The sequence below is a fragment of the Lissotriton helveticus genome, chromosome 5_1 (assembly GCF_964261635.1).
Source record: "Lissotriton helveticus chromosome 5_1, aLisHel1.1, whole genome shotgun sequence".
In the NCBI taxonomy this organism is placed as follows: Eukaryota; Metazoa; Chordata; class Amphibia; order Caudata; family Salamandridae; genus Lissotriton; species Lissotriton helveticus.
In genome coordinates, this window is record NC_136065.1 from 1696243137 (window position 1) to 1696265303 (window position 22167).

Consider the following 22167-nt stretch of genomic DNA (forward strand, 5'->3'; position numbering starts at 1 on the left):
AATAGTGCTGTCAGTCTATTGGGCTCAAACAGTGCCCGGTGAATACTAAAAAACTACCTGTGTGAGCGTCTTCCCATAGTCTGCGTCTATGATGTGTGCCTGCAAAACTTTGGACTTCATACAGAAGTGCCCCATAAGTGCCATAGCACTCCAATCAATGCCTTATGGGTGCTTAAGGTCTCCATCAGTGTACATTTTTTTCTGGCTCTGCCCTGTCAGTGTTAGAACCGCATCCGCAGTGCCATCAATGTTGTGTAGTTAATGTTGTATAGCGTAAATTCTTTCTGGCTCTGCCCTATCAGGGATTTAGAATCTTCATTTGGCACGATCCTCACCACAGTGCCATCAATGTTGTATAACCCCAGCGTTGTGAGGTTTTCCAGCTGTGCCAGGCTGTTGCTTCGGGGCTCGGTGAAACTCCACAACTTGTGCCGCCCATACTATACTACTGTGCACGCTTTGTCCACAACTGCCTGGCTGGCAGTGCTTTAAAACCTGTCTCAGTAATTTAAAATGTTTTCTGCCTTAGGTCATCACCTGGATCCAACATCTGATCCCCAAAATTGAAGATGGAAATGATTTTGGAGTCGCAATTCAGGTAGGTGTGTTTGTGTTTGTGCAAAAGATATTGCGCAGTTATTTTAATCTGTAGTTTAGGAAATCTCTCGGTAGTTATGTAACTCAAACTTGTAAATGGCAAACTTATCACCTGTGTCCCTTCTGAACTAATTGCAAAGGTAACTTATGGATAGAGCAGGAACTGTAAAAGGGTCTTTATCTGCTAAGATCTTCCGTTTCTCCGTTCCTGATACCTGGAAGAATTGAGAAACTTCAGCCACCTGCAGGTAACGTCCGATATTTTGCTGGCTACACTGACAGGCAGGAGGAGTGTACTTTCTGTGTAGTGTAAAAAATGGTCGACACGAAATTGTGGGCCCTTACCATTAAACATATGATGACGAATACCCACAGACTTAAAGAAGACCCTTTATCTCAGGGAGCAAATGTAAAGCTAGAAGTTTTGAAGTCATCGGGTGGTTGTAATACCCGAGGTTCATTAAGGGGCATGCACTGAATATAGCCTTTTTACTGAAGGGATACCTAGGCTATGCAGGAGCCCTGAACAAGGCTGGTTAGCTTAGTCTGGCAATGATACAGCAACATAAAGTCTGGAATGTACAGAAAAAGATCATGTTTGTCAAGTCATTTCAGATGAATTAAACCACTGGGGTAAAAGGGATCTGTGTACATTGATCTTATGCCGTAATTCCTTTACCGGAAAGATAAGAAGGTGTATTTTGAAGGATCCATGTATGAAAGGCAAAGTACCTACGTCCAGACTTGAGAGGATGATCCTACTAGCTAGATCTGTGTTTAGGTGAGATTTTACTAGAACATTTAGACAAATTTAGCATTTCCAACTCGGCCAATAGAGAAGCTATGCCAGAGAGGTCAAACCTTTGACTATTTTCAGAATAGTCGGAATTGCTTCTGCTTGCTTGTAGCACGTTTACTCAAAAGATTGAGATCATAATATGCAAATAGTGTAAATATGAAATAAAATCAGCCAGCACATGATCTTGAAGGGGTCCTTCTGGTCCATCACTGTGGATTGGATTTAAAATATAGAATAGCAATACGTTTGGTTCTCCATTTTAGGTAGGAGTCTGTGAAATGTGTGTTATTGGCTTTCGTGCAGTTATGTGAACTTTCGCCAACATTATGCAAATCTCTGATTTTGAGCTATATTTTAGCACAAAATACACCATCTGAGCTATTTTTTCAGTGCTAAAGAAAAGTACAAAAAACCAAAGGTGCTCGGCAAACTGTAGCCACTGACATTCTGTAGTCCCTGTGCTTTCACTGTAAATTTTTAGAACGATTGCCGTGTTCACTCTAAATCTTTAACAGGAATGAAAAGAAATTACACCAAGTAGTGTAATGTCGGGAATTACATGTAACTTGTAATTCCTGAAATTATGCTAATTGCACTGCATGTTTTAAATTTACCAAGGCCTAAATGTAGGGTTCTTCTTTCATATTCATAAATGCTAGAGTAGTCTTTACCATGCAGAAGATCAAAGAATACCTTTTAGAATATTCACGTATACCTTCTCATTAAATAGTTTAAAAATCCAAAAATGTAATGGTAAAATAATTATGTCCTACCAAAATCCAACTTTTCTGATTTTCATTTGTTTATATTTATATTTATATTCTTACTCATATAATTCGTTAGTTTTCATTCAATCTGGAACATCTGCAATTCAATATAATTTACATATCAACATTGTATAGACCATACAATTATGACGTTGTGCAGTACAGTCGATAACCCCTGTTACAGATCCAGTGTACTTTTTAATTGGAGTAGCGTTGTGATTGTTAGACATCAACTATAACCAATGTAACTTGTATGTAACATAAAAAATGTTACCCTTCCCTTCGAGTCCTTTTACAACATATCTGCACATTACCACAAGCATCACGTCTGTTGATCCTTCACTATATTAACCCAGCCACCCATCCTGTCTTTATATGGTATGGATTTAGTCCCACATGCCTGCCAGTGTTCGTAGTTTGTAGTCCTCATGATTATTCCTGGTGTTATGGGGGCTGAATGTATACCGTGGAATGGGGAGGGGGGAGGTGAAGAGGGAAGGGTTGCAGGGAGGAGGGGGGAAGGAATGGGGAGGCTGGGGAGAAGAAGGGGAGCAGTAGGAAAGAGAGGAGTGAAAAGTGGTATAAGGTCGCACCAGCAAGTATGCTTAGGAGCTATTAGTTGAGTGCTGGTCTCCACTCCCCTCTCCGTGCACTTTGTTACCTCCCATTGCCTACCCCTCTTCGCTCTCGGGAGCGTCCGTTAGTCTGGTTTTCATTTGTTTTGCTTATTACAAATAAATGCTGAGGTTAACAATAAATAATACATACAACAACCTTGTAGCATAACCCTTACTCACTGTGTTGCCTAAACTATGAGCTGAGGCTAGCTTTTGGGCCCCATGGCGGGAGTAACCATATTCTCCTCAAGGGGCACCTTGATCGTTTGCAGCATTTGAACTTTGAAAAAGAGTAAGGGGGACATAAAGGGCTGCTATGAACTGTGCAACCTGAGCAAGCCATACTTCCTCCAGGTGATTTGTTAGCATGGGGGTGCGGGGAGGTCTATTCAACCATTCAGAAAAGAAATTGTGAAAATGGGCCCAAAAATGCATTTTATAGCACAATTTGTACATAGAATTGAAATAGAATGGGTCAGTTGCATGTTATGGAATTTTCAAAACAGATGAGAACTGTAACAACAGGTCAAGTCTAAACCGTGGTGGATTTTTAAATACGAGCAACAGCTAGTGATGAACCACTGGTATACCAAACGCACAGCAATATTTAAAGTATCACATATGAAATCACTAGAATTCAAAAATTCTAATCACATTTATCATCAAAAAACATTCTTGAAACCAATTGAGCAATGTATTCATTGTAATTTTCATGAACAACATGCTAAGTTTAGATATCATCAAAAACGTTCAATCAGTTTCACTGTGTTACAAACAATGAATTCAATACTTTATATGAACAGTACAATTGATTGTTTAAAAACTTGATGAACCACACATCATAATAAAGCCCAATGCATTTCGGGAGGTTCTCCTTTCTTCAGGAGGCGCGCTGGTGAGGAAAAGAAAAACATACTAAAGGTTCAAATACAAATCCATCATATACTGTTGTCTCTTTACTCAATTTAATAAAAATGCTTTCTTCAACAATGGCCAAGTTACAAGTTTATAACATGAAAAAAGATACCTCATGTGTCTACTAGAGGTCAAAAACGGACTTGTGCGCAAAAGGAAAACTGTCACCAGGTGCGTTAGTATTAACATAAATCCATTGATGTGAATCATCAACTTTTAGTGCACTCCAAATCTTATCAAACATCGTCACCACAAAGTGTGTTCAACCCATCTCTCCCTCCTTATTCCTGAACAAGTGCATAAAAGCCTCACAGATCCTCCATTTCGCCCAATAGTTTCCGGTTGTGAATCCATTTTCACACCAGCAGGGCAGCTCATTGATCACTTTCTTCAAAAATGTGTACAGTCTTGGCGAAGTTATGTGAAGGACACTACTCATTTTTTTTAATTTATTGCAACAAGTACAAGAACATTTTCAACCATCGTGGCTTTTGTGTACCATTGATGTGACATCATTATACACTTCTATTCCATTGAAAGAGGGAGTTGAGGCCTGTGAGTGGGCCTTGTTACAACTTCCAGAACTTGGTGTGAATAAAGTTTCTTACTGGAGTTACTTATCTTTTGTCTCCAACATAGCTACTTGAAATGGCAAGAAGATTTTTATTTACAAGTTAGCGGGACCTCCATGGGTTTTCCGGGGGCTCCTGCTTATGCCAATACGTTCATGGCACAGTTTGAGAATGACAATATATACAATCATGATGTGTGGAAGACCAATCTGGCATTTTATGTCAGATTTATCGACGATATTTTCCTCATTTGGAAGAACACCAAAGTATTATTGGAACAAGTTATCTTGGAACTCAACACAAAACATGAGAGGATCAAATTTACGTACTCTATCAGTCAAGATAACATCAATTACTTAGATGTCTTGATCAACAAACAAAATAACACCCTTGAGACGTCGGTTTTCACGAAACCAACGGACAGGAATAACTTGTTACTCCATTCCAGTTTTCATCCTCCTACACTGATTAGAAATCTTCCGTTCTCTCAGATGTTGAGAATCAAACGAATTACATCAAATGCCAATACCTTGCAGGAAACATTGCAAAAACAGCAAGAGAAATTTCTTGATCGTGGTTACCCTTTAGACACCTTGACTGAAGCAATGAACAAAACACAACTTAAAGAACGCAATACTTTGCTCACTCCGAAGATCAAAAGGTTTAGTTTTTGTATCAAAGTATGCCACCAGATCACATACAATTAAAAGAATTATTAAATCTAGGTGGGAGTTGTTGGCACAAGAACCGGATTTCAATGGTCTATTTGATGAAGAACCACTTTTTGCGTATACTCACAGCAAAAACATCAAGGAAATTCTCTCTACTAAGATGACAGAAGAGCAACAATTTCATGACATGCGAAAGTGCTTCAATTGTGTACACTGCAATAAAGTAATAATAGGCAATGTTATACACCACCCACATTCAGGTAAAGCAATTGCATTGAGATACAACGGGGACTACAATTCCTCGAATGTAATCTACACAATAAAATGCCTGTGTGGGCTACTATATGTGGGTAAAACATCACGAAAAATCAAAATTCGAATCTCAGAACATAAAAGTACGTTCCGTACCAAGCCTACAAAATCACATTTTCTTCGCATTGGCTTGAACATCACCACACTAATGCCCAATTAAAATTCACAATTTTAGAATTATTAACTCCACTGTCAGATCAAAACCAAAACATAGTGTTCGCTCAAAGGGAAGCGTGGTGGATAAAATACTTGCAGAGTATGGTACCGGCTGGGTTAAATGACAGGATTGAGTGGCAGTGCTTGTTGTGATTTATAAACATGATCTACTCTATCGTGATTGGCCGATTTCAGTTTTGTAAATGTGTCTATCTCCCGGTCAAATCAACTTTAAATTTCTTGACATTCACCATGACGATTGTGGCACTGTTTAGTAGGTGGTAACTCTCACTTTTCTATGTAGGCTTTTCTGTTTTTTTCATTTGTCTTTCTTTACGTTCATTGTTCCTAGTTGCTTTCGTTCATTAGTTTATACCTCATAGCGTAAGTGGTTCGTTCTAGTAATCCCGTGGTACCTCTGATTTTTTTACCATAGGCTGACGGTAATGACAATTGTGTGGCAGTTAAGTCTAGTGGTTAGTTCTCACATAGCGGGGCTTTAGTTAGGGACTCATTTTCTCAGCTCAAGCAATGGGAACGTTCCTTACAGTTATTTAACATTTTGAGTAGGCTTTTTAGTAACCAAAGCAGTTGATTAGAGGCAATATCTAACATCCTGATTAAGAGTATATTAGTGGATGTAGACTGGTCATCCAATGTTTTGAGTTAGAGGACAAGAATGTTAGTGTCATGCAGGATCGTTGACGGGTATGACCCGGCTTGGTAGTGTGGCTTGTCATGTTTGCCGACAGGGTGAGCGTGGCAACAGACATTGTTGAGTTTTACATAAGCAAGTATACATTCCTATATTGACTCGTTAGTATTGGTTGGAGTGTAAATACAAGATAGCATATTGAGATGAGAATTGAGCAGTACACCTTTACAAGATGGCAGACGCATATCAGTCCTATTTCTAGTTTCATTGAGTTCGCTTTGTATAGCTTACGTGGCTTCACGATGCCAGAAGCGTTTTGACGGTCCATGTGGGAGCTTTGGCGTGAGAGGAAATTGCGGCCACGGTAAGTTATATGGAGAAGTGTGGTGCAAGATGACAGTTAAGACCGAGGCGGTAACTGGGGTTAATGTGGCATAGAACTAAGGAGATACCGTTCTGTTGTGTTGTTACAGATATCGGGGCATTTCTTCACGGCTGTTTCTTTAAAGTTGGCGTTCCAAAGAACATTAAGGTACACGACAGTGGCAAGAGTGAAATATAGTTAAACTGTTTGGTGTATAATCAATTACTCGAGTCCGTGACCGTCAGTAATAAGATTGACATGTTTATTCATCACAGATCGCCTACATTTTTGTCGTTTTTGTGATGGAGAGGATTCGATTGACTTAGTAAGTAGGAGTTTCTTTGTTAAAATATGAGTCTGGCGTGATTGTTTAACGGCATTAAATATTGGAGAGAGATAGCTCATTGCCATGTCCTTGTGTTTATGTAGAGACGTCATTTTACAGCACTGAGTTTCCCAGCTAGTAGTCATATACACTTGAAGAACACAGTGAGTCAGCCGTCATCTTTAAACTTTGTTCAGTAATAAGGAGGGAGAGATGGGTTGAACACACCTTGTGGTGTCGATGTTTGATAAGATTTGGAGTGCACTAAAAGTTCATGATTCACATCAATGGATTTATGTTAATACTAACTCACCTTATGACAGCTTTCCTTTTGCGCACAAGTCCGTTTTTGACCTCTAGTAGACACATGAGGGATCTTTTTTCATGTTATAAACTTGTAACTTGGCCATTGTTGAAGAAAGCATCTTTATTAAATTGAGTAAAGAGACAACAGTATATGATGGATTTGTAGTTGAACCTTTAATATGTTTTTCTTTTCTTCACCAGCGCCCCTGAAGAAGGGAGAACCTCCCGAAATGCATTGGGCTTTATTATGATGTGTGGTTCATCAAGTTTTTAAACAATCAATTGTACTGTTGATATAAAGTATTGAATTCATTGTTTGTAACACCGTGAAACTGATTGAACGTTTTTGATGATATCTAAACTTAGCATGTTGTTCATGAAAATTACAATGAATACATTGCTCAACTTTTTGGTTTCAAGAATTTTTTTTTGATGATAAATGTGATTAGAATTTTTGAATTCTAGTGATTTCATATGTGATACTTTAAATATTGCTGTGCGTTTGGTATACCAGTGGTTCACCACTAGCTGTTGCTCATATTGTCGGGCTGGCCGCCCATTCACCAAACAGCACGCTGCTTGAGTTAAACTTTTTTAAGAGCGTTGTGGAAAATATAAAATAGGGTGTGCAGAGGCTAAACCAATCATTCGGATTTTTAAATACTCCAGTATGAATCACCCACAGCGAGTGAGGTACCTTAGAGAGCTGTAAATGCTCCAAGAAGATTGGATAGAGGGGTGAAGCTTCCCACCCCTAGAACCATATATATATATATATATATATATATATATATATATATATATATATATATATATATATATGTTACCAATCCGCATTCACTCCGATCAAGGATGGCACTGACACCGTGAATTCAACTCAAGAAAAAGTTTTAATCCATAAAGCTGCTACAGACGCGTTTCGGCGGAAGCCTCCGCCTTGCTCACTTGATCTGCCATGAATGACGCTGTCAATTAAGTACATTCCAGCACATACACAGTTACCTTACTGTGACTGGTTAATCGTTACCTTGGTTACCAGTGGTATGACGGTGTTTTGACAAGAGACATAGAAGAGTCTAGGGCATGAAACTTACAGAATGTAAACTTAAATTCACACAAAATGTTACTCAAAAATAAACAATGATTGTGCATGTACAATTCAGTGCATATTGCCCCATACCAACGAACATTAAAATACAGTTAAATAACGTAGCTGCCTACCGAATGGTATTACTGGTTACAAGCACAGTTTAAAAAAGGTGTCTATGTCAGCATTCTCTAACTAGGGAGAGGAACCTCGGATCCAACACACGCGCTGTGGAACAATGCACATTCGTGTTACTCCCTGTGTTACGGGTACAACACGCACGTTGATAATGCATTATGTTTGACAGATGGTTTGATAAATGTGTAATATTAAGTTAACGGTATACGGTATATATATGCGTGTTCACAGAGATTCTCATTAAAATTGCAGATGAATACGTATACCTCGTAACCATGCCACTTTTCTCATCCTGCCCTCTATTACAAGATGTAAGAAGGAAAGTGTTTCAAACATAAAAAATACAAGAAAGGATACTCAAACAAGCCTCGTCTCCAAGTGGAGTAAGATGACGTCTGAAACACTATATCTAGTGCAATATGTGGCTGAATGCACACAGTTATATACCCATAAGTCCTCTATGTACATTACCCCCTGATTGATTACAAACATTAGTGTAGATACGGTAGGCCTCCCCTAGTAATGATGCAAGGTCATTATGTGCTAGAATTCAATAAAAGAAACTGTGCCTAAACGAAACAAAGTATTTACATAAGTGAAGTTGCAGATGTTTGGGAGTGGGTTGGGTTAAGGGAGTGGGCTACGCTGGACTGTATGTGTACTGTCAGTGCTTCGTCGGCATTTAATCTATTGGGGATCTTGGAATCCAAAAGGATTATGTATCTGGATTCCAAATGCCGTAGGGCCAATCTGCGATTTCCCCCTCTGATGATTTTTGCGATACTGTCGATGACAAAATATTTGATGTCGTTGCTGTTGCCTGAGTGTGATTTGTTAATGTGTCTGGCCACCGGGTATGTTTCATCGTTGTTACTTATGGCTCGCAAGTGCTGTAGGATTCGGACATGGGCCGGATGAATGGTACTTCCTACATAGCGTTTCCCGCATTTGCACACGAGGACGTAAACTGCATACTCTGTTTTACAAGAGTAGCAGCCTCTGATGATGTAGGGCTTATTTCTAAACGGGACTTTAACCTGTGTGGTGTTGATTCCTTGCTTACACGCTTTACATTTTGCGCACTTTTTGAACCCTTTCTGGCTATTCAACCATATAGGTGGCTTGGTTATGGTCGGTGCATTGCATACCAGCTGGTTGCGCATCGACTTGGCCTTCCTGAAAGTGATTGATGGGCTTCTACCACTCCAACGACCTATTACAGGATCATTCTGCACCAAAGGCCAATGCTTCTGTAAGATTTTTCTCACATGGTTGTGGTAAGCGTTGTAAACCAGTTATCATCCTGGGAATGTTCGGTAAGGACTTGCTTTGTTTCTCCTTCTTATCTTTTTTGTCTGCAAACAGGAGATCCCTCCTGTTTACATTCTTGCATTTATGGTCTGCCTTTGCTAAGGTTTGAGGGCTATAACCTCTTTTGCTAAGCCTCTCAAATAAATTGGATTTGGCCTTGTTGGCACCTGCCTGAGTACTGCAATTTCTGGTCATACGTAAACATTCTGCGTACGGAATGGATTCTTTTAATTTGACCGGATGGAAACTTTGTGCATGAAGCACAGCGTTTCCCGCTGTTGGCTTTCTGTATGTTCTTGTTTGGATTTTATTCTGATCTACATACAGTTCCAGATCAAGAAATTGGATTGTTTCTGTGCTGGTGGAGCATGTAAATCTCAAGTTGAGGGTATTCTCATTAATGGCAGCTGCAAATGCTTGAGCGCTCTCCTCAGACCCTTTCCATAGGATAAAAATATCATCTATGTAGCGCTTATAAATTATCATAGGTTCACCCATCAATTGTACTGTTGATATAAAGTATTGAATTCATTGTTTGTAACACAGTGAAACTGATTGAACGTTTTTGATGATATCTAAACTTAGCATGTTGTTCATGAAAATTACAAGGAATACATTGCTCAACTTTTTGGTTTCAAGAATGTTTTTTTGATGATAAATGTGATTAGAATTTTTGAATTCTAGTGATTTCATATGTGATACTTTAAATATTGCTGTGCGTTTGGTATACCAGTCTTTCACCACTAGCTGTTGCTCATGTTGCCGGGCTGGCCGCCCATTCACCAAACAGCACGCTGCTTGAGTTAAACTTTTTTAAGAGCGTTGTGGAAAATATCAAATAGGGTGTGCACAGGCTAAACCAATCATTCGGATTTTTAAATACTCCAGTATGAATCACACACAGCGAGTGAGGTACCGTAGCGAGCTGTAAATGCTCCAAGAAGATTGGATAGAGGGGTGAAGCTTCCCACCCCTAGAACCATATGTGTGTATATGTATATATAATTATATATATATATATATATATATATATATATATATATATATATATATATATATATATATATATTACCTACTGGCGGTCGCCAGTAGGTATATATAGTTAGGATTTTTTCTCTATGGGATTTTTGAAAATTCTATGTCTAATAACTTTGGCGTTTGTGGACGGAATTGGCTGAAATTTTCAGGAAAATTTGGGGGGGGGTTCGTCAAGGGGGGGCCGAGAAAAAAGGGGGGTCCCAAAACGCGTTTTTCCCATGTTAATTTCCATAGGGCGGTTGGCCTCACTTTTAGCCCGAACGGCTGAATGGATTTGCACGAAACTTGGCAAAATTGTAGGGACTGTTAGTCCGATGTGCCTTTGCTAGGTCTCAATATATGTGCTCCAGTGGATTTTGAGAAATTAACGTTCAAAAATATATATATATCTGTAAGCGCGCTCCGGGCAGCGCCCCGGTTCGCGTACCTGACGCGTAACGGAACTTCGCGAAGCGAAGCTGATTGGCTCTCCGGTGTCTGTCAACATTCTAAACAGTCCGGAGCGGCCGCCATCTTGTCTCTCGGTAGGATCGAGAGACAAGAGGAGGCCAAAACAAAGGGGGAAATGACCATAAGGGGGCATAGTAGATCCTCCCTGACCCCCTAGGTTTGATGTGGAGGCTTTAAAAGGGCCCCGCGGGGCCAAAACAAAAAAAAATTATTTTGTTTTTTTTGCGTGGGGAGTGCCCGGTACGCGCACCGGGAAGCGGTCTGGGGAGCGTACTATGAGGAAAAAAGAAAGACAGGGTATAAAAATGTTAGCAATTTTGTTATAAATGGAAGGTAGTTCTGAAAAGAACTGTTTTTTTATTCTTTTTCTTATTTTTTTTATTAATTTTCTGAGCAATTTTTTGATTTTTTTTGATTTTTGAAAACTATTTTGTGTTTTTTTAGGGGAAATAACAAAAAAGTAGGGTTTGAACATGTCTCAACAGGAGCAAAAAAAATAAAAAGGATTCATTGTTTTCTCATCTTGTTGCATTTATGATTTTCTCCAGCTCGGTTAATCAAAGTAATACTCTTCTCTCCATAACAAATAGTTCCTCCACAATATATACAAACTATTTTGTAGTGTTCAAAAGGAGCTTGGATATTGTGGATTATTTCTCGGCCTTCTGGTCCGGCGAATGAGCTTTGTCCACTGGAGGTGCTGGGGATGACATTTGGGGGGTTGGCAGCAAGATCCCTTACTTGTGCTTGGGAAAGATTATTAGGATGCCATCGCTCCATGTGGCGAATCATTGTATGATTCCCAAAGCTGTATTTCTTGTTGGGGTTGCCACGAGAAAGTATATTTTTACATATCAAACAAGACACCTGGGGTGCATTGACCTTCTTTTGTCCAGGTGGAATTTTAAAAAATTGCCATATGTAGTGCTCTTTAATATGGCTCTGCCTTGGTGTTTCTGGCAGGAACTGCCTTACTTGCTCGTCCTCCTCCTCCTCCTCTTCGTCCTCATTATCTTCCTCTCTACCAAAGTCCAGTGTTGGAGGTGGTCTTTTTGGTGGTGGTGGTGGTGGTGGTGGTTGCTGAGAAGCACAAGCTGCAGCTATTACAGAAGCCATTGTCAAAAATAGGTCTTGCTCTCTGGAAGTAGAAAGTAAGAATGAGGTAAAAACAAGGAGGGGTTTTCATCATTTGGGGAAAAAAATAGTTCTAAACCAATGAAAAGTGTTATTTTTAGGTCACATGACCTAGCCTAACAACATTAGGAAACCAAAAGTGAAATGAACCAATGAAAAGTGTTATTAACAAGTCACATGACCTGTTATGCTTACGTTACGCGCTCCGGGCCGCGTCCCGGATCGCTTCCGGGAAGCTGCGCTTCGCGCCTCGCTTCGCGTACCGGAGCACTTCCGGGTGCGCTAACGCGACGCGTCATATGACGCATTACGCGACAACGCGATACGTTGCGGTTACGCGACGCGTCACCATGTTGTTTCGTAACGCGGCAGTTGCGCAAACGGAACGTTTACCGGTTCGCGGACCGGGTCGCGGCAAGAAATTGAGCTAACGGGAAGCGGACCGGGAGCGAAACAAAAAAAATACATAAAAAAATGTATTAAAACATATAAAATATATTTTTCGATTTAAAGAAGAATACATTTTAAAGGTTTTGATATTTGCTATTAAAAAACCATTGAAATTCACTGAAAAAACCATAGGTTATAGACCATATATAGTTAGGAATTAGCATTTACAAAACCTTGAAAATTCACTGAAAAAACCATAGGTTAGAGACCATATATAGTTAGCTGGACATTTTATTGACATAAAACCAATGAAATTCCATATATAGTTAGTTGCACTAACTATATATCGCGCACCTGCAATCCACTGCTGATGATGTCACATATTACATCATTCATGACATGGTCAGTGACATCACTGATGACATCACTGATGACATCTCAAATGACATCACTGATGACTACATCCAGTGACTGTGTGTTTCTGTAAAGTTTAAATACAAGGGAGCACCCAGTATTAAGCACAAGGGAGCACAAGGGAGCACCCAGTATTAAGTCAAAACAAAACCCTTTCAGGCATGCTGTTTAAATGGCGAAAGACTTTGTCATTTTCTATCTCGGCATGGATAGCACTGTCTAATCCTATGCTTAAAAACTTTGATAGAGAAACGGACATTTGAGGTGAGCAGATCTAGAGTGTCGCTGGTGTTGAGAGTGCTCTAACAGGAGCTGCTTTCCACCTAAACTGAGACCTACCCAGAGTTCTCTCCTTCTTTTTTGCATAATTTATGCGTCACTCTATGCCTGAAAGGGTTTTGTTTTGACTTAATACTGGGTGCTCCCTTGTGTCTGGACAAAGCTATACCTCTCTGAAGAGCTCTAATTAGAGCGAAACACTGTGTCAGGGGTTGCTTTTATTAATTTCAGGTTGGCTTGAGTTGGTATTTTACCAATTCAAAGCTGTAATATTGTGCCTGGAGTGATAAATGGCTTTTGTTATTTGACAGCTCGGCAAGGACTGCACTGTACTAGTCCTATGCTTAAAGACTTTGCTGTTTAAATGGCGAAAGACTTTGTCATTTTCTATCTCGGCATGGATAGCACTGTCTAATCCTATGCTTAAAAACTTTGATAGAGAAACAGACATTTGAGGTGAGCAGATCTAGAGTGTCGCTGGTGTTGAGAGTGCTCTAACAGGAGCTGCTTTCCACCTAAACTGAGACCTACCCAGAGTTCTCTCCTTCTTTTTTGCATATATATATATATATATATATATATATATAGATATATTAAAAAATGCCAAATAGTACCTTTTTATAGCATAGTTTTCCCTAAATTGAGAGCTGGGTTTTCTTAAGGTGCACCCTGGTTAGTTCGGGTGTTGAAATTTTAAAAAGTGGGGTGATAAACTGAAGCGACTAAGAGTGGAAGCCGTTGAAGTATAATAGAAGTGGGGGTTTAAGCACCCAGTATGAATTGAGAAAAGGTGCACCAAGGTAGTCTTCATTACTCCTGGAGGCTGGATCATTTTGTAAAACAATTGCTAAATAATGTATTTCATTTAGAGCTTAACCTGGACAAACTCATGGGGTCCTGAAATAGCACTTAAGATATGACCCTTTCCGGTGATGTCTGGAGCTCACCCGCCTCCATAAAACTGAAAGATTGTAGCAAGACATTTGAAAACATCACTAAAAAATTGGTGATAGAATCAGTTAGAATATCTTGGTATGCAATTTCACATGCTCGGTCAGTTTTTAAAACATATATAGTATATTCTCTTACTTATGCATTCCACTTCCCTATATTTTCCAGTCTTTCCCCTTGCAAGTAGGCTACCAGGCATTATACTCTACGATTGAAAATCTCCTTTGAATGGGCTTGGTGTAATCATTTTAATTCATACAAACCTCACACTCCCACACCTTCGACAGCCGAGGTACAATTATCTTAAAGAATAGTAAATCAGGTAATTGAGTTAAAGACTCTCTAGTGTACAAGGCATTCAATGGCAAGGCACCTTCTTTCTTATAAAAATCAGCATTTTAAAGTTACGTCCTAAGTGGCCTCTTCATTCCTCAGAGGTTATTTTCCAACAATTGGCAGAATATAGAAAAGTAGGTCGGGTGGTTGAAGCTTTTCCTTCTGCGCCCCGCAACTTTGGAATTCTCTGCCCTGATACCTAGGCTTGGAGATGTCTGTCTAAATTCAGATAGCCCTTTAACATTTCCTCCAAACTTTTTCGTCCTCTTTATCACATGTCACGAGTGGCACCAGAAACTACTTTGGTGAGCGGAACCTTCTTTGCGAGTAACTCCTGCACCTTCCTGTGTGCCACAAACCTGCAAACGGCATGCTAATCATCAAACAAGCTAGTGATGAGGGACAAAGTCTTCAGAAATCGATGTGCCTCATACTTGAAACTCTGACTCGGATTCCCTGCTTCCTCTAAAACTCCTTAGTTCTATCTCCCCCCATTGAAGGAACTTCCTGATTGTGACATCCCCATTTGTTTCTCCAACGCTTCCCTTCCTCTTTGTTCCCACTCTGCTGTCCTGTCATCTGATGGTTGTGTGTGACCAGGAGTGTATATTCCTTCCTATTGGCATTTCTATAAGGATGTTCTCATTTTGATCTTACATTGTCTTGCAGCCCATTGCCTCCACGTTTGATAGCGAATACGATGATGATGTAATAATGTCAAATTGTAATAACATCATAAAAACAAAAGTGGTGGACAATGGTCAGTCACCCCATAGAAAACCTTAATATATCATTTAACACCTGCTCCTTCATGGTAACCGAGATGGGTGAAACTTATTGCTGCAAGGCAAGGAAATTATTTCCTCCCCAGAAATCTATCCCGGTCCGATAACTGTCAGGGCCTCCTGCAAACTGTTAGTGTCTGGATGAGGTCTCCGAAGTGAAGCTCACTGCTAAGTGGAACAAAGCTACTCTACTGAGACCGCTACTTGCGAGTGCAGGTAGTCCCTGGTGTTCTACAGTCTGCTTCTAGCAGAAACAACCAACAACATCCGTCAACCTGCAAACCCTGAGTTGAGGGGTGTGGCTTAGCTGGGAATGGAGTGAGATGTGCCTCCCGCTGCTCCAATCCCACCCAGCTTTTATCTGAGAGTAATAGCACCGCCTACTCGACTCCTTTTCATTGCGAGATATAACCTAGACCTTTGGGGAAACCCCTTGACTGTGGATGCCTCTGTCCAGATACAGGAGCAGGACATTGGCCAGCGCTTACAGTGATGTTGGGGGCGGCCACAAGACCCTGCCTGTCATCTTGGTGCCCCAGTCCACAGGGACTCACCAGGGGAGACCCCAGCTGGGCGTTGGCGCAGCTCCTGCACCATCTGTGCCACACCTGGGGTGCCCTGGGCACGACAAAGGAGACGGACGCAGCTTTTGAGGCCCACACGGCCTGGCCAGAGATCGTATTCAGGCCCCAGTTGTGACTCCTGGGCCGTCCCTGGTGGGGCCCCCCTGCACGTCGGTGGCCCCATAAAGCTGATAGGGCACCACTGCGAGCGTGGCCGTAGCCCGGTCGGCCTGCACTATCCTGGATGAGGCCGAACTGGGCCTGCAGCTAACAACCTGCCTCTCGCACTGGAACCCTATGGCAGGACCTTCATCCTAGTAGCGACCAGGACAGACCCTTACTGCAGTACGGGATTCTCGAGCATATGGGGAGGACTGGAGTAGAACGACCCCTGAATCTGCTGATCTGAGCCGTTGGGAATGCCACATGCCCCTGGTGCTTACTTGGGGATACTGGGGTCACGGAGCGGGTCCTGCGATGCTCCCCACCTGTCTGGCACAGACACCCCAGCAGCAGCTAAGAAGCCCTGACCTCTGCAACACCGACCCTGCATGACAGGTGGTCTTAGTCCACCCCCTTCCTCACAGAGTCTCAGGCACTCACTGCTATGGGGGTTTGAGAGGGCCCCTTGTCAGCACGGGAGCTCATGGACTCCCCAAACAGGTCTGCCCGCATGCACCTTGCTACCACCTCACCCTCCTCTTGTTTGAGCTTCTGGGCTCCTTTCCCCAACAACAGCATTACCCAGACAAGTGCCACCCAGCGAGGAACTCACCTGTGCTACCCCCAGTTCCTCCTACATCACTGATCCCCTAACTTTGCCACACAGTCTACCTGCATTGGGTGCCACCATGGTAAAGGCACCCCAAGAACCATTTGGTGACGGACCTCTGGTACTGTACATATCTGCGACACCTACCTCCACCCCTTCACTCAGGCTCCCTGAATACCGATTTCAAGGCATGCTTCCAAGACCTGTGCAAGGAGGTCACGGACCTGACGTGGTAGAGTAGACCAAGTGGAACGCTCCTTCGATACTAGGTCAGAAGAAAGGAGATGCTTTGGCAGCAGTTACGCACCCTGCAAGACCAGCAGATTGAACTACAGGCGAAGCAGGAGGACTTGAAAACAGAAGGTGGCACAAGACCACATATCTCGAACAAGCTACTACTACTCCTGCTCTCTAAAGGGGGGGGGGGCTGGTTTGCCCCAACTTAGTTGAGTATTACAGGGCAAGTATTACTGGGCAGCGCACCTCCAATATATCTTGGAGTGGGTGGTTCTGGAATCCGAAAAAACTTGGTAACATGTGACCGAGCGTTGTCTTGCAGGTGGCTATGGGATCTAGAATGGCCACAAAAACACTAATGTCCCAAAAAGTACGTAGCAATGCCTAACCGAACTGTACCAAACCGGAGGGAGGGTGGCGGGGGGGGGGGCTGACTGTGAGACACCTGGTGACCTATTCCAGGGTCTTCTAGTCCAATCCTTTGACCAATGCAAACAAGAATTCTGCAAGGAGAATTCCTTTAATCCCATCTTCACATAAAAGGTCTCATCAGCATTAAGTGCTTTTTATCATTCACATTCCCTCACATGATCCAGTGCAGATGTTCTTGCAGCTTTTACATCTTCCACGAGGAACGTCTAGGAAGGAAAGTCTTCACAGCAGATCCTTACGGGTGTCTTTTTGTATGGGTATAGGAGATCTCTCTACAGCAGTATATAGAGATTTCATAGAGGTACTAAACCTAGGTCTATTGGTTACAAACTAGTTATCACTAACTTGTTCAATTCAACAGATCTTGCTGGATCAGAATACTGCCATGGCCTTACATTTCAAAGACATTTTGATTGAGATTCACATCTCTCAAAATGATGCAAGGAACACAGTTCTTAATCACATTCTGTGATCCTCATACTGATGAGCCGATGCAGAACATGATGAATATAAATGCAGAGGCTCTGAAGGCGGTGAGTCTGCAAAAAAGAAAAGGGTATTTGAGATGCCATTTCAGACAGTGTCTTTACCAGCCTTAGGTGGGTTCACCTTTTGACCAAGCACCATGACCCAAACCTGCCAAATGGACAGATCACAGGGAACTGGCTATGAATGTGGCTTAGGCCTTCTGCTGCAAAAGAGTTTTCTCTCGTGCCAGCAAAAGAACATAGGCAATTACCTTTTGGGATTGCTACTCCTTTCGTTAAGTGTGCCTAGACACAGTAATATGGTTTAACCGCTTTAGAAACGCATGGTTTGAGGCATGTGTGCTGTAGATACGCATGCTTTGCATACTCCTGCCATCTAGTGTTGGGTCAGGATGTTTGCAAGTTGTTTTTCTTCGAAGAAGTCTTTCCAGTCACAAGGTAAGGTGACTCTTCCTTTCGGTGATAGTGCACATGGGCATCGACTCCATTGTTAGACTGTTTATTTACGCCATCGAGCTCGGACATGTATTGCTGCGCTCCAGTTCAGTCAAGTCAGTCAAAAAATTAGTTATTTGGCTGTATGCCAGCCATAAAAGAAAACATCCTAAAAACATTTCACATGATAAAAATACAAATAAATTCATAACAATAGCTGTTAGAGGTAGCCTGATGACAATCTCTTGTAGTGAGCAGGTTCTAAAATAAGTATATAGCCAAAATATATCCGCATTTTATTCTGATTAATACCGGGCACAGGGTTGAATATCTAGCAACAAAAAACATAAAAAATGTTGACAACAATTTCCCAAGATCAGCAATATCATATTATATTTCCGCATAAAAAGTCTTAAGTCTGTAGGCATGGGTCTATAAACAAAGGTGCACAATGATCATTTTCCCACAATGTTCCGAAGCGTAACAGCCGAGGAAATGTACTTATACACCATAAGGCAAATTAATTAATCATTTAAAAGTTGTAAATGATGTAACGCAGCCCGACACTTTCGAATATTTAAAAATCATAAAAGTGGTTGCAAAAAGGCACGACTTAAATTCATATAAAGTTTGCAAAAAAACATAAATGTAAGGTGCTCTGAACTGACTTAGAGTCACAAGGGCACACATCCAAGTTAACATCACAATACGCATTATGTGGATATGACACTAATAAGTGGGAGGTGCCCATCTTAAATCTTATCAGGTAAAACATTTTAGCATGACCGAAGTAGGAGAGATATGGCGCAATACCTGAGGTATAGACTGGGGGCGTGGCTTGAGCGCCACCGAGTATGGACGCGTGAGCTACGAGCTACGGGTCGATCTCGGTAATTATCCTGTAAGCGAGACTCCACTGGCGGTGTTCGCAGTCCCGTGTAGCACCCCGGGGCTGAAAGGCACCTGAGCATTCCTTTGGTGCGAACGGAAGGTCCCGGCTGCAACGAGAGGGGCGAAGGGCGAGGCTCCACCCGGAGGGCGGGCCATTTTGCCTGCGGCGGACATCTCATCCCCGGTCTAAAGTGACGGAGAGGCCGTCAGGGAGGACGAGCATCCGGGGGTTGGCGGAGCGCAGCACCGGAGCAGAGCGCGGACGCTGCCCACGCCTTGAGCGGGCTCCCCGGGGGACGTGGTCCTAGCGGTGCCCCGGCAACAGCGGGAGGAACGACTGGTGAGGCTCCGTCTGGAGGGCCCAGCCATTTCCATCGCGGCCTGGGACACGCCCCTTACTCCCGGCCTGACGTGACGGTGCGGCCATCGGGGAAGAAGGGTACCCTGGTGACGACCTGGCCCTTCATTGGACCACGCATAGAGCAGGCTTGCCGGCGGGAACGGGCAGAGCGGAGCGGCCGGCAGCCCCGGGAAGGGCCCGGGCTGGAGCAGGCCACTGGAGGAGTCCCGAGGCGGAGAGGAGCGCGACACGAGACAGGGGGCGCGATACCAGAGGGCGGCCATCCCGGCAACTGGAGGTTGGTGCTCCCGCATTGCGGGACAAGCTTGGAGCGGGCACCCTGCCCGGGGACTGGCAGAAGTGGCTGTGGGGGTGGTCCTGGACGTCGCAGGCGACCGCCCCGGATTGTCGGTGGTGATAGGTTGTGGATCGGCGGGTCCTGGCGGAGCAGCTGGGGTGGAGCCCGGGCGGCGTGCACTTTGCGGGGGCTCTGAATTGCATTCTGTCCTCCCACACCCCCGCTCCCTGTCGACCGGCGGGGAGGGGGGACTGGGACCGCAGCAGACCTGCCCCGACTGCAGAGGCTACCAATTGCATTAAGGCCCGGCGATTGCGGACTTGGCGCCCAGACGTACTGCAGAGGTGGGAAAGGCCTTGAGGGACAGAGCTGGCCGCGCAGCGGAAGGGGCAAGTGTTGTGCTAGCGGCGGCTTCCCCCGCCTAGCCTACCGTGACACCATCTGGAGGAATGGCCTGGCCTCACAGCGTTGAAGTTCCGGGGCCTGTTTGGAGGCGGACACGGGGCCCTGTTGAGTATGGCCACAGCACGCCTGGTGTGGGCCTAGCTGAGTGACGGCGACGCTTGCAGGAGGTGCTCCTTCGCCGAACAGAGGGCAATTGTGGTGCCCAGACGTCGCTACGGCAGGGGGTTGCTGTCCCTTGGAACACCTTGGTCAGGTGGCTGGTGAGGTTGCTTTTCTGGCCGCCCGGCCCCGAGGAGGTGACGGGTGCGAACACTACGATCTCTGGAGAGGACAACTGGTGGTACTGGGCCTCTGCTATCGGTGCTGGTGTACAGTTCTGGGGCTGGGACATGGGGGATCCGCGCAAGGTGCCGGGAAGGCACCAGCAGACCAGGGTGAGGACTTACCTGAGAGCCAGGAACAGAGCTCGACCGGCAGCCCGAACACAGGGCTGCAACAGCAACAGATGGACCAGATTCTCAAGGCTATCTCGGACACGAGAGAAGCGCTACGTCACGATATCGCGCAGGTGTCGACAAGCCTTGGATTGTTGAGGGCGGATCATAACAAGCTATCTGATCGAGTCAAGGGCACGGAGCTGGTGCTGGAGAAGCTGGAGCTGGCCCAGAAGGCGACGGACGCCACGATGATTGAACTTCTGCGCAGAGTGCAGCAGTTGGAGAAGAGGGCTGAGGATGCGGAAGGGCGCAACAGGCTCAATAACATTTGGGTGGTAGGTCTGCCCGAAAAAGTCGAAGGGGGCGATATGGTCTCATACCTGGAAGCCTGGCTGCGTGATGTGTTTGTTCCCGAGGGGCTGACGCACTTTTACACATTGGAAAGGGCGCACCAAGTGCCAGCCCGACCACTGGCGTTGGGCCGCCCCCCTCGCCCTGTGGTTGCGCGCCTGCTGCATTTTCGAGACAGAGATGTCATATTGCGGCAGTCCCGGGCGTCTGGCCCGTATAAGGTGGACAATGCCTCCGTCTCTCTTTACCCTGACTACTCCCAGGAGGTTCAACGGAACCGCTTTTCATTCCTAGCGGTCAAGAGGGAGGGTGTGCAGTACTCCCTTTTATTTCCGGCACGCTTGAAGGTGATGGTGGACAGGGCAGCGACCTTTTGTGACACGCCGGAGGATGCCTGGCAGTGGCTGGAGCGTTACCGTGAAATGGGAAAGGACAGCTGAGGCACAACCGAAACCCCGCAGGAGCCAACGCTACCGGAAACGCACACTGGACAAGCAATCCCCGTCGGCCTCGCAGACAGAGTTGGAGAGACTCACTGCCTTGCAAGCGGTGTCCGTCATTCCCGGAGCGGTGACTGCGGCCTCACTGGTGGACTCGGGATCACAACATGGCTCGGATGAAGGGGGGTCGGGGGGCTCTGAGGTGGACCCCGGTGGCCTGCCTCAGGTTACCCCACGAACGGCTGATGACCTGATAGACGAATGACTCTGTTGGACTTCGCATGGTATACAGTAAGGGGGCATGCTGGTACTGCAGCGTGAGTCACCTGGGGCTGTTGCTGGGGACTTACTGGAGTGGGTGGGAGGCCTGCTTTTCTCCTGAGACGGGGGGAGGCCTGTGGGGGGAGGGGGTCCTGAGGAAGGGGGGGGGCATGCAGGGGGCAGGACACTGCCGGGGTGAGAAGGTATTCATGCACGAGATCTGACCGATACACTGAGGTGGAGTGATTGTTGTCCGGCTCGGTTGGTGTAGGGTCACCTCCTCTACCTCACATAACTTGTGAGTCTCTGGTTGTTGCCAGAGTATCCCCGACAGCGGGGTTTGGGTTTGGATGGGTAACAACTGTTTGGCGCCTGTTCTGGGGCAGGGTGAGGTGGGGATGGTCTGAGTCCTGGGGGTTTGTCAGTGTGCCCGTTAGGATGTGCGGGG

The 22167-nt window shown here is 44.3% G+C and overlaps 1 protein-coding gene across 1 annotated transcript in view; it reads left to right on the plus strand.

The window, feature by feature from the left end:
• PSME2 (proteasome activator subunit 2) overlaps positions 1-22167 on the plus strand; it is a 184304-nt gene that overhangs the window by 77250 nt on the left and 84887 nt on the right. The window contains exon 7 of the mRNA XM_078644960.1: positions 530-598. Within this exon, the coding sequence (XP_078501086.1) occupies positions 530-598 (69 nt within the window). The remainder of the gene's footprint in view (positions 1-529; positions 599-22167) is intronic.